The 16,986-nt window shown below is 38.0% G+C and overlaps 1 protein-coding gene across 5 annotated transcripts in view; it reads left to right on the plus strand.

Annotated features, from left to right (window-relative positions):
- VPS13B (vacuolar protein sorting 13 homolog B) overlaps positions 1–16,986 on the plus strand; it is a 486,846-nt gene that overhangs the window by 262,387 nt on the left and 207,473 nt on the right. For all 5 annotated transcript variants that reach the window (XM_075085497.1, XM_075085494.1, XM_075085496.1 and 2 more), the window contains exon 25: positions 3,911–4,117. In XM_075085497.1, the coding sequence (XP_074941598.1) occupies positions 3,911–4,117 (207 nt within the window). The remainder of the gene's footprint in view (positions 1–3,910; positions 4,118–16,986) is intronic.

The following is a 16,986-nucleotide window of genomic DNA, read 5'->3' on the forward strand; positions in this document are numbered from 1 at the left end:
CCACATTCTATGAATGAAACAAGTGTTTTAAACTACATATTTACTTTATCCTCAATGTGTGGTCTCCTGCCCCATTCACTGCCTTCCATCCAAGTTATTTCTGACTCATTTGCTATACGCCATTGTCTTCTGTACTGGATGAGCTCACACTCACTAGGAGGAGGGCTGGTAGAGAGGGATTGTGCACTGGACATGGCAATTAAAATTTAAAATTGAGCAGCCTCAACAAGGTCTGCTCAGACTTGTAAAGATGTGTGACAGCTGTGTTTGCACATATAAAGGGCTGTCACTGTGTTATAAACATATAAATAGAAAAGGACAAAATTACAATTTTGCTGATGATTTTGCATTTTATGTTTAAAGACTTCTGAAAGCATTACCTTGCAACTTTGTGGTATTTCCATAACTTTTAATGAATTCATATGCAATAATTTCACAACCTACAGAAACCTGCCTTATTCTATATTAATTTTCACAGAACTGTACAAAATTCATCTTGATATTGCATCTATTCAGAGAATTGGTAAATATTTTTGAGATGTTCATGTAGCAAAATAGTTTGCTACATTTGATTAGTACAGTCTCAGTGAAATTCCAGCAAGTTGTGTGATCAACTGGTTTTTTGTTTTGTTTTGTTTTGTTTTTTAAGCCTCCTAATGTATCATGGATAATATATGTAATATAAATGTATATGTAATGTAAAACTCATAGTTAATATATGTAATGTAAAACTCATAGTTAATATATGTAATGCATTAATAATGTTCACTTACAAACAGAATGGCATTGTTATAAGTGGAAGCCTTACCTAAATTTGAGTTGCACATTGAAAAGAATAATGGAGTAAGTAAAACACATTTTCAAGCTTTCCTACCAAAGTGTGATCAAATAATTTGTTTTGAAATCTGTAAGAAAATATTTGCACTAAAAAATTTGAATTGTAAGCTTCATGTAAATCATCTTACAAATACAGTGAAAAGTTAAAATGGAGTTGTACAGTGGAATATCAGACCAAATATTTTTGTCTTAATGGATATCCTTGTACACTGTGATGAGATTTATTTATTGAAATATTGTAATGACCAGAAAGATGTGGATGAATTATTTGAGTTTATTGAAGGTTCTTGAGCTATACTTTTTCCCTCACATCTGACTTCCATGTTCTTTCTGCTTTACTTACGCAAAAGGGGGGAAAAAAAAAATCAGTCTTCTATAACCAGATGTTCAAGAACAGAAGATGGGAAATACAATTACATAAATAACATTTGATAGTTATAAATTCACAGTAGAGTAACTATGAAATTTGATTCTTCAGAAAGACAGGCAGTATTTTGTCTATAGATGACAGCCTTAAAGTAGGTGATACGTAGTGAATTTGTTAAATGGTAGCAAAGGTGAAGTATTTTACTATATGACTCCTGTGATTTAATATGAAACCATGTTCTGATGGTTGTATCCCTTTAAAGTCAATAGATACTTCCAGTGTGCAAAAATGCCAGGATATAGCCTTTTGGTGTAGTTTTCAGTTTTGTAGTAATGTGTTATTTTTTAAGTATAAAATGCTGTAACATATTGAACTTTACAGATTTTGCCAAACAGTCAGTGGGGTCTTACTGAGTTATGTGTGGTTTTGCTGGGGAGGGAGTGGAAGCAGTGAGAGAGGGAAACTTTTCTAAACAAACACTGGCAGTTATTCCTATTTTTGTCATACATTTTTCTCCTCTTGAATGGAGATAACAGTTAATACATAATAATTCTTTTTAGTAATGGTCAAAATTACTTATAAAGGAGAGGGGTCTTACACTTCCATTAGATCTTCTAATATAATCACAAATGGATTTTCAAAATATCAAGACTTCTTACGTGAAAAAGTGCAACCAACAAGAGGAGTAGAAATCCTTCCATTTTAACGAGTAACAACCAATGGAATAAAATTAAGTGTATTAAAAATAATCAAAGACATAACTTTACCTCTTTACCCAAGTTTTAAAATTTTATTTACATATAGACCCATGCCGCATTTTTTTGTTTTAATGAGGTTTTGTTGCAAGGCTTTTTTGTTTTTTTCTACTTTTTAACATATCTCCATTAAAATAATTTCCCTCTAACCAAAGTGTGCCTTTTTCTTGGTGAACTTGTTGTTTTGTCACTGGTTTCAGAGCAGGGTGGAGTATTAGGGTCTGGTTGCTGGCGATGTTCAGAGAGATGGCCACTGCTGTCTGAAATAGCCACTGGTTCAGAGTGGCTGCAAAGATTCCAGCCTGAGCAATTTTTAAAAAATCTCGCTGATAACATAAGTAATTATTAGCTTTAATAATTGACTGTTGCAATCCCAATAAAATTTAAACTCCTCAGTGTTAGATAGCTGATGATAAACCTCTTTACCTTGTGTATGAGCATGTATGTACAAACACAGAAGTTGCATCATTCCTTCTTTTTTGTTATTTTGTGCCTTTATTAACAGTAGCATAATTAAATTTCTGGAAGCCCTGTTTCATTAAGACGTTCATAAGCTTAAATTATCCTTTCATTTCTTGACCAAAAAATATTTTGTGGGAGGAGAGGTTGCAAGCATGTATGATTTGGATATATGCCTGTATCCTGTTAATTTTCTAGAGGCTCTTTTGCCAGCAATGTGTCAACACCAGTTAAAGTTATATTACTCAGTCAATCAGATGGACATTATTAGTTGATCTTCCTGCATTGCATGGAAAAGACTCAGGAAAACTTAGGAATTTTTAATTAGTAATTTAAAAGCTACCAGTGCATATGAGAGTGCGATGGACACAAAATATTTTAAAGCATAACTAAAAGAACTTTTTGCCACAGCCAGAGTTATTGTTTGTAGCTTGCTCTGTATGTGAAGACAAAAACAGTACTGAGAAGCTTATCTCCTTTAAGGAAGAATTCTGTCAAAAGAGTGTATGACCTGTTCGGTGTAAGCCTTGAAACTTCAAAAGAAAATCCAACATGAATTAAGAAGGTTTTTATAAAATTCCAGCACTTCACCTCTTAAGAAAGGACCGTAGCATGTACTTTGAAACTTCATCACACACTCTCACGCACAAAATCAAGTACTGTTTTATATCAAATGTAGATTGACAACAGTGTTTTTCTGCATCTGTTCTGCCCACATAAGAAGCCAGCTTCATAGAGTAGATATGTCCTGAGGCTTAAAGTTCTTATAAATATGAGAATTTCCATTTTTTATAATGGCAAGTTGGGTATGGTATCCAGCTGTGGGTCTGCTTATGTATTGTTTGCAGTTTTCTCTGAGCTTGTTTTATACACTATATTGCAGTATGTTGTCATACAAATTCCTTGATTAATGCTTATTTACAAAAAATTATGTAAATATCTTAGAACTGAGTCAAACAATGTGCAAGTTAAACAGTGTGTTTCTGAATATTGGAATGATATATGCCAGGAGACTATTGAGTTTGATACTGGATATTCTTCCTAAAATATAGAACTGCTTCATATGCTGTGTGGGATCATTATTTTAATACCATTTAAATTAATATTTTTGCATTGTTAATATTTCATGAAGTTTCTATGTTTGCCTTTCTCTAGAAGCAGTATCTATACATACAAAATATACCATAAAATACCTTTGTTTAATAGTTAAAATTTATATAGAGTAAAAGTTTCACAAGACCATGTTATTGGTTATGTTTTCATGAGCTACGTGCTATGTATTTAGAAAAAGCAGATTATTTTTATCAAAATCATTATAGTGTAACTGATGTTATTTATCTTAATTGCAATGTAGTTGCTAATCAGAACATTACAAATGGTGAGAAGTTCAGTTCTGCTACATTCTAAGCCTCAGTGGAGGACTTTGATGATTTTCCTTTACCTCATTAAGGAAAGGTTCATCTTTAAAAAGGCATTTTTTTGTTTCTTTTAGGTGCAGCTTCTGTATGAACTCGCTGAGATCACAAGTAAAGTTTGGAATAAAATTCAGAGGAGAGGAATTCTGTATCAATCTTCTGTCTATACTGAAACCATGACAGGACCTGCTCCTCCTAGTTCTCCAGTTAAAAGTAGTGTTGGTACCGCTCCACCAGATACCAGCACATACAGCCCCTCTGCTGACATCGGGACCACCACAGAGGTAGGCTTTCTTAAAAAAAAAAAAAAAGTGTCACATGAGTTCTAACTTACATAGTATGGTACGCAGTCAGGTAAGAATCAGAAGGATCAGGAAGAGCAGTAGTGTCCCTATGGAAAGTAGCTTTGACCCGATAAACTAATGAAGAATACTTAACTACTCTGTGGAACATTCAGTTTGGGTGGAAGAAGAGGAAGGAGCAGAAAAAGGAGGAAATTGTTATATTGCTCCTTGTTGCATTAATGGTAGAAGCCTGTGGAGTGGCTAGGGAAAGACCCTACCGTTGAGTCATGGGGTTCAGACAGGACCCCCTTGCTTTCTGAACTCCTCCGAGAGGAGCCTAGGTGCGGCTAAGTCCAGTCTTAGTCTCAGACTTGGTCAACGGTTTATTTTCTGAGGACTGTAGAAGTAACCACTCATCAGAGTATTTGTTGTTGGTAACTAATTTGGCAGATGCCCAGGCTGGTCTTGTTCAATGAGAATGATCATGGCTAGATTACTGAATAGTGCAATTTATTAAAGCAACAGATACACAGGTTCTTTGGATTACCAGAGATAAGATTGCTGGTTACAAGACACACACAAATACCAAAGATATGAGTACACTGCTAGGCTACAAGTATGCTAAGCAAATATGAAGCGACTCTAATATGAAGCAAAGCAACTCTAATACGTTAGGGATTTAAAGTGACTCTAAGGAGGTTTCCAGTCTTACCCAAAGGTGTCCCAGTGGGGGGAAGAGAGGCTCAGCCTGTCGACTGGTCCCAGCAGTCAGAGTGGTATGCGATGGTAGTATCTTCCCTAATACCCTCTTTCTCTTCACACATTTTATACTATTTTTTTATCTTTTAGGTGGGGCTTGAGTGACTCTAGTCATACATACCTTTATTATGATTGGTGTAAAATTTCCTTGCTTTACTTCTAAAAGCATAGACTAGAAGAAATTCAGGGCGAATGCCCAGTGAGGGGTGGTTGCACCTTAGAGGCGGGTAGCTTTTTGGATGGAGGTGTATTTTGGTATTATAATGATATTATAATGAGCAAAGTTCACCAAAAAGACAACATTTTGTCAAAAGTGTGACGGAGTGTTGGCCCAGGGTAGCAAATATGCAGCGCACCAGCTCCATGGTACCTCGAGTTCCCATTTGTCACAGAGCCTGGCCGCGATGCCTCCACACTGCTCCACCCTCTGGACAACTCCTCTTGGAGTCAGTGCGCCAAGTTTTCCTGGCATTGCCGACATCTAAAGTTACTAGGGAACTTCCATGGAATGGATTCCTCACGTTATCACCCTGCAAGCTTCACCCACAATCTTCTTCAATGCTGTACCTTTTCTAAAAGCATGAGTTTAATTTCTAAGTCACCTCCAGCAATTATTCCACATAATCCACCCTGTGACTATAGTCACTCAAGCTTTGCGCTCAAGCTCCACGAGATTTGGGATGTATTGGGTGTGTCACATGCGTTCTTGTGGTGAGGATTATCGAGGACATATATATCTTGTGGGGACGTTTCATCATAATTCAAAGTTTAACGGACAAGGTAGCTGTTAAAATACATCACAATATGGTATTAGTATTAGTAAAATTACAACAGGGTGCAGCATCTTGTTGAAAATTCCTGTTGCAGTCGGTGACCATCCAAATAAAGTGTCCCACCAGTGGTGTTCTCCATCCTTCTTCACTCTAAGACGCAGTGTATCTCCTCTGCATCATGATGGACAGTAATTAGAGTTCCTTTTCCGTTGTTCCGAATTCTTTGCAGCAACTGGTTCAGATCATCATGTTGCAGCAGTTTTCTCACCAATGTGAGATTCATTCCAGTAGGGGTAGATAACAAGTCTTGGTATGATGTGTGGTTAGATTGTAGCAATTGGTAGGATGTGACACTCCTATGTTTATTATTTGTCTGGATCGTTTCTCTTTGATGTGAATGAATATTAACTCTTGTCAATAAATTATAGTTACCGTTTTCCAAACAGGAAGCATAAGGCATTTTTCAAGTCCAGAATTATTAGAATAGTAACTGGTGTTTTGGAAGTACCTGTGATACCTTGGCTGCTTGTGAGTCATTCCAAGTAGCTTCAATAGTCGGCCTGTCATGCTGAAGCCAGTCACTACGATGTCTGAGTCAGTGGAGAGCTGCTGTGTGTAGTCTCTTTGGCAAGCAGGAGAGGTACAGGGGCAGTGAAGGCTCCCAAGGCTGGCATTGCAGGTCACCCAGCTGTATGCTCACCCCAGGTCCATCCAGCCAGTTACCCTCCATATTTGAAGTACTTCTGGAGCTCAGGTCCTTCCCCTCTCCCAGCTGTCCCATGTCTCAGGTGTGCTTTTGTAACTCAGTCACACGATGATTTGGGTATGTAGCTTCAAATATAAAAAAGATTGGATGCTTGGTTTTATATATTTCTGCTTCCTTAATTTACAGCACTGCATAACTGCATGGAGCAATCTGGTACCTGATCTTAATCTCTGTATGTGCCTAAGACTGTAAAATATTATTTTGAGGCATGGGAAGGAGTTCTGCTTCTCTGCCATACTGAGGAAAGAAGGCTAATTCTTTTATCAGCATGAATACAGTGTTAAACTTCCTCCAATGAGTATCATTAGCTATGGGTCACTGGGTAGCTGATATAGTGGAATGGGTGGTCACAGGAGGCTGTGCAACTGAATAGTCCTAGTATTTGTGATTTTCTTAGTGCCCCTGTCAGGCTTACTAGTTAGACTGGAGAGTTGGCCTTGTTTGTGCTCCAGGAGAGAGCCAAAAATGCGTAAGATGAGTTGACGGTATACCAGTGGTGTATCATACGAATGCAATGCTTCATTCTTAACGTGAAGCTATCAGAATGCGGAGAGACTGTTCTGAGAGACTGGGTTTCATTCTCAGGATGAACAGCAATTTGGGGTCACCTCGTAGAACAGTTCTGGAACACAGGCAAATACACAGCAGTTTGAATGCTGAGCGCGATGCCATATTCAAAAACATTTGGCCAGGATTTCTTTAACCCTATGTATGGTTTTTATTAATTCCTGGGGTTGGAGCAAATTAAATGGCGATTGCTAGTGCTTATGTTTTATATGCATCTCATACACACAGGGAGGTAACTGTCATTAGAAGGTGTTTGAGCTAGAGTTTCACTTCTTAAGTTGTTTCACTAAAATGTTTCTAGATGATTTGAATAGTCTTGGGTTTGGTGTATTTCTCTGTGTGTGTGATCTCAACTGTGAAAAATTTTGCCGTGGAAACAGGGCTGAAGGTAAGCAATAGTAGTAAGAAAAGAATATGGCCACAAAAATAGTGTTTTTTCCACCTACTCACATCAAATCCCTTTTTCACTAAAATCAGAAACCAGCAGCTTTATAAATAACAATTTGGTTTTGACCCTCTACACAGACAGCAGTATTGGGAGTACATGCTGTACTCGGAGCATTACTTGAAACTGATTCAGTAATTGTTTTAATCCATGTTACCAAGATTTTTTTGGTAATATGGGTCCAAGATCAGCAGCATGTCCTACCCCTTTGCAAAATGTTGTTCGTAATTTATTTTATTTTCTTCCTGTTCTCAACAAATGTTATGCACTAGCTAAATAAATTTTCTCCTGATCTAAATGAAGTTTGGTGAATTAGCCAACAAAGGACAATGTTAGAATTTGTGTTCAGACTTTTCCACTCTGAAGAGAAGATCGTAATTTCAATCTTGTTAGAATAGAAATTCTATCAAAACACATGGCATTAATATTGGAATTTTTTCACAATACGGGACTTAGAGTTGACATAGCACATTACAACTGAGGTTTGTAAACTGCTTTGTAAGGAACGTATCATTGTCCTTAGACAAGATAAATTTTAAAATTACCCATGCTTTGAGGATAATATTAAAGATATGGAAGAGGAAAAAAAAGTACAAACAGGTGAAAACATTTGCATGAAACCATGGTACATATGACTGAAAGACTTAAGAGTAGAGCTCCTCTTCATCATCTCCATTCAGAGCTCTCATTTCTGTCTGTGTTGGTAGTTCTGGTTTCTGTTCTTGAACAGCCAAGGTGTTCTGTCTGTGGCTGGGGTAGGAAGGCGGTCCAGAAGAAAGAGACAACACAAGGGATATATAAGTGCACAGATAGAAAAGCAGGTGTCATTTGTTTAGTGGGGACAGTGAGGTGAGAGAACATGTACGTGGCAAGATACCTGAGACTGTAAGAAGTTCTTTGTCAGAAATTGAAAATGACAGTTAGAAGGCTAATTTTTATATTGTCAGGAAAACATTCACAGAGCTGTTCAAGTAAGAGGGTAATATGTTTGTCGCAGCAGCTGAGGAAAATCTTATTCTACTTCTGATTAACTGGGTGGGAATATTAGGTATATTGAGGTGATTAAAATCAGAACATTTTGTAGGGTATACAATGTTTTTACTTAACAGTAATAAAAAGAGAAAGGTGAAGGTTTGAATTACTATGGTTGAAAAAAAGGCTTAGAATCTTTCATAGGAAGTCAAGTCAGAGTTTAGATTCCTGTAAGACTAGTAGCTACAAAAATGTGCTGTTTTGGAGTTTGTGGTTACTATCACTTTTATAAATTTGTGAGTCCATGTTTATACTTGAAGACCATCTTTGATATGAGTCTTGTGATTTCTTGAAAGAAGTTAGTGGTACTATAAGGTGAACAAGAATGGATAGCCAGTGGAGGATTAACCTAAATGATTTGGTTGTTATGGGATGTAAGATCAAAGGTTGTCTTGACCTAGTGCTTTCTTGTATTTAAAGACTGAGATTTAAACCAAAACAAACTTCAAAAAACCCAATTATCCCTTCACCCTCTAGGACTAACTTTTTGTCAAGCTAACAGTTGGAGTGAGGTGAATCACCTAGTAGCATGACCAAGTTAATGTATTCTAGAGGATATAAACATTTTCCAAACAGATGCCACCATTTGAAATCGGTGTAGTCATCAATTTATCTGAATTTTTAAAAAATTTTTTGTCCTTTGGTGGCCATCAGTAAAAATAAATCTCTAAATGTTTTGAAGCTATACAACGAACTTTTGCAGATCATGTGTAAAGTATTTAAGAACACTGTTCCTGAGACTATGCAGAGTCCTGTTGTCTGAGAGTTCTGTGGTGCTGTTGGGGGTGAGAAAGGGAGAGAGTTAGGAGAGTCACACTTGGCCAACCAGTGAGAAATAATAAAAGGAACCATATTTTCTTCCCACATTTCTAATAGACTATTTTAGACAATAAAAATTAAATAATTTGCAACATAATGGTTGGCAGTATCTCCATAACACAGTCTCTTCTGCGGTTGGTGGCTGTCTCTGAGTGTATTCAACACATTTCCTAGTATCAAAGCACAAGCCAGGTTTTTGTTATAATGACATGGTTGCTGTCCTGGTCCTTGAGGTAAGGATTGTTGACAATTTAAAAATATATGTATTTGAAAATATATGTATATGAAAAAAATATATGAATTGAAATTAGCTAAGGAATGTTCTCTTCTCCCTTGTTCTTTTTCACCAGTGAAAGCTTGTCCTTTGAGAGTAGTTAATAAATTAGTTTCCCTGTTTCCTTTTGCGTACTTAATTACTATCACCATACCTACCTGTAGATAGTGTGACCGTGAAATTGTGCTTCTCCTTTATTTGAAGAGGGTAGGATGTGAAGATGAGAATCTGTTCACTTGTGCTGTCTCCAGCTGCTACTTTGAACTACATCAGCCCGCTGAGTGCCTGAGTTATACTCCATATAATATACACTTCATTTCAAGAAAAATAACTTCCTTAGTATGTTCAGATATGTACAGAACCCTGTTATAGATTCAGGGGTGCATATAAGCGGCATCTCCCCAAAAGCAGGCAAAGTAAGTCGACAGGCCTGTTAGACAAGAAATGTAGACAGGATTTTTTTTTTTATTATTGTTTTGTCTCCTGTGAAGTACAGCAGCTACTTCTACCTGTCAAATTGCCTAATGGGCTGCAGATGTCAGTCTGTTATACCATACGATTTTCAATGAGGCCAAGTTTTTCTTCTGGGTCTGGTGTGAAGACAGTTCTCCACAGTCTATCCAAGTGTGGATCATTGTATATGACATCCATCTTAGACGTTTGACTTTTTATCTGGAGACCCTGTTTGTTCACAAGAGCCTGGCTAGTGAAATCCCAACAAGTATTTTAAAACCCAATTGCATTGTCTTGCACCAAAGTACAGTTGAGGGCTGAATATTTTTCCAGGTGCCTTCTGACAAAGTAATTTTAATTTCAGAAAAATGTGAAAGCGGGGTGGGGGATGTCAGAGTAACTTAATGCTTGTCAGATTCATATGTCGTGGTATTCTTCAAGTACTCTTCAGAGACTTGTATAGAAAATCTGAGCCATTGGGAGGAATTGGTGGTGTTTGGAGTCAGGAAGGCAAAAGTTATCTTTAATACCTCACAGAAATGGTGATTGTAGGAACTGGGATGTCAGGAAAGTTAACCAGCTGAGAGTAAGTGATACTGCATGGAAGCAGAGGATGACTAAAAAAGGCATGCTTTCAGTGAATGGTAGAGCAGCAAAGGAAGGTGGAGGCAGCTGAAAGTCTGGAGCAGCATTCCACCATTTTCCTGGGTCTGATTTATCCATCTGTGGTTTTGCTGCTGGTTGGAACTGGACCACTCCTTTCCCTTCTCACAGAGTCTGAATTCCATCAAGGGGGCAATAAAAGCAGATGAAGCTGTTTTAGTGCAGGCACTCACTGGCGAGGAGACCTAACACCAACAAAACCTGGCTTGATTGCTGTCTTGGTACTGACAACAACTTTCAAATACTCGGAGAAATAGAAAAATACTTTTATTTTAATATCTTTTAAATACTGTGTATTTAATGTCTTTACATTCTCTAAAATGCTAGTATTGTTTACTTATAGATACATATTTTGGCCTTTAGAAATTTGAAGGTGCTTAATCTTGACCTCATGCTCTTTGCATCAGCAAATCAGCAGGAGCAAAGCTAAGCCTGTGTTGCTTGATTTGGAAAATACAATTCTGTATTTGTAAAGTATAACTTCTTTTCAGGCTACTGTAACAGTAATGTTTTTAATGAAAGAAATGGAAGAGATAATACATAACAATAGAGTGCATCAGCCACAATTTCACCTTGCAGCTATATATTTTACAGTCATTATTGCTGACAGGCAGCAATGAAGATTACGGAGTAATTAAACAATAATATGTGTCTGTACAGATTTGACTTAGGGAGATTTTCCAGAAGTTTGCGTTTTATCAGAGTCTGTATTTTGTTTATATGTTCCTGTAATTTTAAATCTTGAATCTGCTGAACAAAAATACTTTGCTGTGATAGGTGCGCTTTTTTTTTAGTTTAGAGATTTTACAGTTAATGTGTTATTTTGTTCTGTGGGAGACAAATGATTATTTTTAAAGCTTCTTTCAGCTGCAAGGGGCTTGCTATAAATGAATCAGAAGAAAGCAAGCTCTCACAACTGTTTATATTAAACAGCAAAAGAAGTAATTTGTTTATGTGATCTGTGGATGATTTATATTTTAAGCTGTGTGTAATTCTTTTCATGCTGACAAGCTGAAAGTGAGCGCCACAGTCCTATGTGGCTAAAGCTACCTAGCTTACTGAATTTTAGTCTGGATGGTGGTAAGACAGGGAAACACAAGTGAGAGATTTAAGTACTGGCAGGCTGGAAATAGTTAATCATTTTTACCATCTCTCCTTTGGAACAGCAAAAGAAAAGGTAGTATAGACTACAACAGGCCACTTGTTACTGTTTACTTAAGTGCAAACAGTGGTAGAAGTGTTTAGTCCTTGGGGAAACTCAGTGATTGGGCAAGAACGCAGAAGTTATTTTGATAAGGCATAGCAGTAGTGTAGCCAAACTGTGATCATCCCTGAGCTTTAGGCAGGCCAAGGATGAAGGCCTCATATGTTTGGATCCTTCTGATGAATAAAGATAAATTCTACTAAGAAAATAAACTCAGTATATTGGTCAATTTGCAACAATTGGTGAAAGAATTAAATTGTATATTTTAGGACTTGGCATGAGAAGTTGTGGGAAAATAGTTCAGGGTTTCTGACTCTGGCTTGATTTTTCTGTAGATCTGGAAACAGAGCAGAAAATTACTGCATAAACATTTTTAACAATACCACGCTGGGTGCTGAAAGTTCAAAATGAAAATTGAAACTGCATGAGAAGCAGGAGCATAGTCTCCTCACTTAAGTTTCTTAGTTTTTGACTGCAAAAAATTTCTAAGAATTTGAGCTTATTTAAAAAAAAAAAAAGTCAGCTACTGCAGACCATCAGCTTTTTAGTCCCTGTGACTGCTCAGTGGTTCTGGTTACAGTACTATTAACAGAAGGCTAAGAAGAAATGCAATCTTTTCATTCTTCACCTCCCAAAGGATAGCCATATAGCAACATCTGCCTTCAGAGGAGCATCTGCAGTGCTTCTGCCACTGAGAAAGAGAATGGTCCAATTCAACTGTTTATGTATGTTTGAATGGCAGAAAAAAATTAGATAGTATGTTCTCATTGAACTATTGAAGTAGGGGATGGGCGGAGCCAGTAACCCAGTAATCCCTGACAAGGACATGGTGTTGAGCAGCTGGGGATGTCTGTTGATAAGCTCTGCAGCTGGCTTAGCTGCAGACAGAAGAGGTTATCTGAGAGTCTCAGTTTAACGCAGCTTTAGCTATACTGTCGAGCTAGCAAGTCCAAGCAGTAGTGCACACAAGTGACCTGGAATACCGATGGGAACGCAGTAACCCAAGTACAGAATTGCAGTGCAAAGCTGAGCACAGGTGACTTGAGGCCCTGGTTAGGACTTGCGGGCCCTGTGGTAGAACAAGTTCCAAAACCCTAGCAATTACAGGTCCTGGTGTCTGAGCCTCAACTTACCCTGCTTTTGGCTGTGTCCAGAGGTTCAAAATTCCTTCATGACTGATAATGCTAGTATACATTGACATTCTCCATTTGAGTCCTAGAAATTCAAGGACTGGTTTTCTTTTTCAAGTTCATTTCCAGAAATACATGCATGTGTAGGCCCTACTTGTGCATCGACTAAATGAAGTTTTGTTCCACAGCTACACAATTGCATGCTACACAATTTGAATAGGATTTAGTAAAGCCACCTCACATGCTACAGAACTGGAAGTGTGAGAAACATCTGCAAGTCAGACAAGCATAAGCACAAACAACATTGGAATGATGCCAGCGAAAGCTTAGCTCCAGCAATAGTAATGGAAACTGCAAGCATCTCGGCATCTTTTCCTCACCTGTGTACTTTTTGGTTACAGCATATTAGATATATGGCCTATTCCATTATGTATTTAGAGAAGAAGGAAGCAGTTGCTAATCTTGTATCTGGGCCTGTACCTGTAACTCTGTTTTTTTGTAAACTTCATAGATAAGATAGGCTTGGAAGTTGGTAGGGGCCACGTTCCCTAAAGTTCAGGGTTTGCTGCTTTTCAATTTGATTGCATATTCCTGGGTTAATTTGCTTTTTATATATGCCTGGTTTATGCTAGATAACTGCAGTTCTTCAGGAGTCTCACAAATTCTGTTGTAAGTAACCTTGTGCCAAGATTATCTGGCATAGAATCTGGCTGATTCTCTGAGAGGCATAGTACATCATCTAATATCTTCAGGAAAATAAGCTTAAAGTGTGGGAAAATGATAGCCTCAATTTTCTATAGAACAAAGTTATCTATATACTCAAACCACTAAACAAAAACAGCTCTCTGTGGAAGAAAAAAACTCAACAAAATGCATGAAACATATGAACACATTAAATTACAAAAATGAAAGAACCCAATTATAAAATTCAAAACTTGCCATGGTGGCAGTACATATTTGCTGTTAACTGTACCCCTTTAAGTTTAATTTACTATTGCTTTCTTCTTTTTTTAACTATTAGAAATGTAGAGACCTGCCAAAAGTTTAGAATGAAGTTGATTTTCATACAAAAAGCATTTTGGAATGCGTCCAGTAGGAGAGTGGGGGTGTGTATGAAGGGCAGGAAGGAGACTTGTCTCTTGTTCCCACCCTCTCCATCACAAATTGTAAGTTATAGTTTGTCAGATTGTTTGCCTACAGTACCAAAAGAACTTGAAAAATGCTGCAGCTCTAAAAAAAAAAAAAAGCTTTTTTATAGAATGAAAAAAATAGAGAGCAGCAAATCAGTCCACAGAACATCAACATTGGCTTGAACTTTGACTTGATCTGTAAACAAACATATTCTCAGGTTTAAATAAGTATTGTTTCTCGCTTTCCTTAACCTTTAATTGAATTCCATTTCTTGATACCCTGTGAAATCCATCTGAGGACCTCAGCTCAGGGAAATTTTCCTTGGCTGGCTCCTTCCTTCAGATCTGCCCTGCTGAAGGGATCCCCCTGTTCCAAAGTACCATTCACTGCAATATCTCTAGAGCATGTGAGGTTTGATGAGAACAGTTATCCCAGACTGAATGGAACTCCCACACAGAAACGTCATCTTTTAGGGGTATTATTCAAAGGCATATTATGAAGGTGTTATTGGGAGGCAGAGTGTCAAAGAACTGTTTGGACGAGTTACACGGAAGAAACAAGAAGAAGAAGAAGAAAGGATTTTATTGGCAGAGAGGCTCAGAACTGATGCCATGCTGATGGCTTGAAATTGCAAGTCATGAAAAAGGATGAGGCTTCTCTGATGTCAGAATGAGGACTTTGCAAATAAAGATTCATTAAGAAGGGAGACAGGATTCTCCGAACATTGTGGTTTTTCCAGCTCTGGAAGGATACATTTTTGCTCCTGCTTTTTATAGCTTTACAAGTAGGCAGAGTAGGTAGTTGGAGGGGAGGCAGGCCAGTGTTTGAAGAGGGTGGACAGGGGATAGTCAGAGGATAGCAAAATGGCTGGCTGCTTGTTGCATCTTGGTTGATGCCACTGTGCTATCAATGGAGCCTGCCATTTCAGGAGAAGCAAAAGGACTAAGATGGGTTAGTCCTGGAGAAGTGGCTTCTCTAGCTACCTCCTTTCAGATGCCAGGGAATTCCCAGGCCTGACACTCTCTAAGGTTGTTTCCCAATTATCATTCCTTCCCCATACTTTTCCATTACAATGACAGGTGCCAGCATCCTTGAAGAAACAAAACTGAGTTTTGCTCACAGTGCTGAAAAGATATCTACTTCTGTTGCTGTCAGCGCTGTCTCATAGGACAATTAAGTGGCACTGGAGAGTGTAGGGCTATTTGTGAAGGCAGTAGGAAATGTCTTGCAAAGGCATGGTTAGTAAACAGTACTCAGAGGTAGGAGTCTTTGGACAAAAAGGTCTGGCAAGAAGTAGGAAGAATTTTGCTGGGGGAGCAAATAGGAAGTATGAGTCACAGTTAGGCAGAAAGAAGTTAACCTCTGGCTTGAACATGTTATTTAGCAGGTTCTACCACCTCTTCAGTTTTTCATCTTGTTGGGTGCTGTATGTCCGCTATGCCACACTTGCATTGGCATCTTAGTGAAATGAGCTATGTGAGGTTTCTCCAATTAGATGTCCTACTGTGTTAGACATTAAATATTATTAGATATACAGCAGGAGACAGGCCCTGCTACACTTAATCTAACTTTGCAGACAATAAGAGAAAAATGAAAGAAGGAAAATAAGAGGGTCATGTTAAGTCCATGGCCAAGAGAGGGATTTCAGGTGGTTTTGTGTAAGGAAGTTTGCTCAATGAGAACACAGTGGAGAAGAAATGCTCAGAAGAGAAAGGATGGGGGGAAGTAGGAAGGGAGAGAAAGCATAGCATATGGCAGAGGTTTAAAAAAATAGCCTTGAGTAGCTCCATTCTCCCATTTCATTTATAAGATAGTTGTTACTGACTTAAATACACTGACAATTTGGTGACAGTTGAGAATCTTTCAGGGACGAAAGGATTCTAAGAGATAAGTGTTAAAAATCGGTGGACAGAATGGTATAGGGAAGTTTCCCTCTGGGAGGTCTGTTTGAAGGGAACTGGATGAATCTCCTTTAACTCTGGTTGTCTGCTTGTTCTCTTCTGTGCTCTGTTACCAGCTCTCTCATCCATTCATCCCTTGTTTCTGTAACTTCTGTAAGTACGTTCAGAGTCTTTCCCAAATTAATTTTCTTAACTCCCATTATTACAGCTCCCTGCTCCATCCTCCACGCATGCAAATACGTATATACATACACATACAAGTGTTCTTCCTCTCTTTCTGATTAATCTTGCTCATACCCTTCTGGTCCTTGACCAGCTACTTCAGACCTCTCTGTACATGTCTGTCTCGTATAGGGAGAGCAGTGTTTTTCTTTATTTCAGGGCTAATTGCACTTCCTCTGCCTTTATGGACTCCATGAAGACCACACATTTAATTGATAGGCTTCGAAGATTGCTTTATTTACAGAGCAAGAACTTCATTCAGACCAAGGTGTAGGTGTTAGTTTGTTTCTGCAGGTCTTTCATACCTCCAGCTCGGTTTGTGTTTGTTCATTCATTCATTCATTCTCTCTCTCTCTGACCATTAATAAGTGATCAAACATTTTCTAGCAGACATCTGGCATGTAGCATAAAGGCATGAGAGACAAAACCTGTCATAGGACAATGAATACACGTTCCAATTTATTACCCTGTTTGCCTTTTCATATTTAAGATGCTAGCATAGATTGCACCTTTTCAGAGGTTAGTACTGTCAATACTACATGACTTTCTTACCCTTTTGTTAGTTCTTTTGAAGGTGAGCTACTTGTTTTTCCTATGAGTTGAAACTCTCCATTGTCTGTCTTTCATGCTCTGTGATCTCATTCCTACATGGCATTCAAAAATCCAAGGAGTAATATCTTCTTTTAGTCTGGCTTCTACAATGTCACCTAATGCTGTGCCCATGGTTCCC

This window comes from Phalacrocorax aristotelis, chromosome 2 (assembly GCF_949628215.1).
Source record: "Phalacrocorax aristotelis chromosome 2, bGulAri2.1, whole genome shotgun sequence".
In the NCBI taxonomy this organism is placed as follows: Eukaryota; Metazoa; Chordata; class Aves; order Suliformes; family Phalacrocoracidae; genus Phalacrocorax; species Phalacrocorax aristotelis.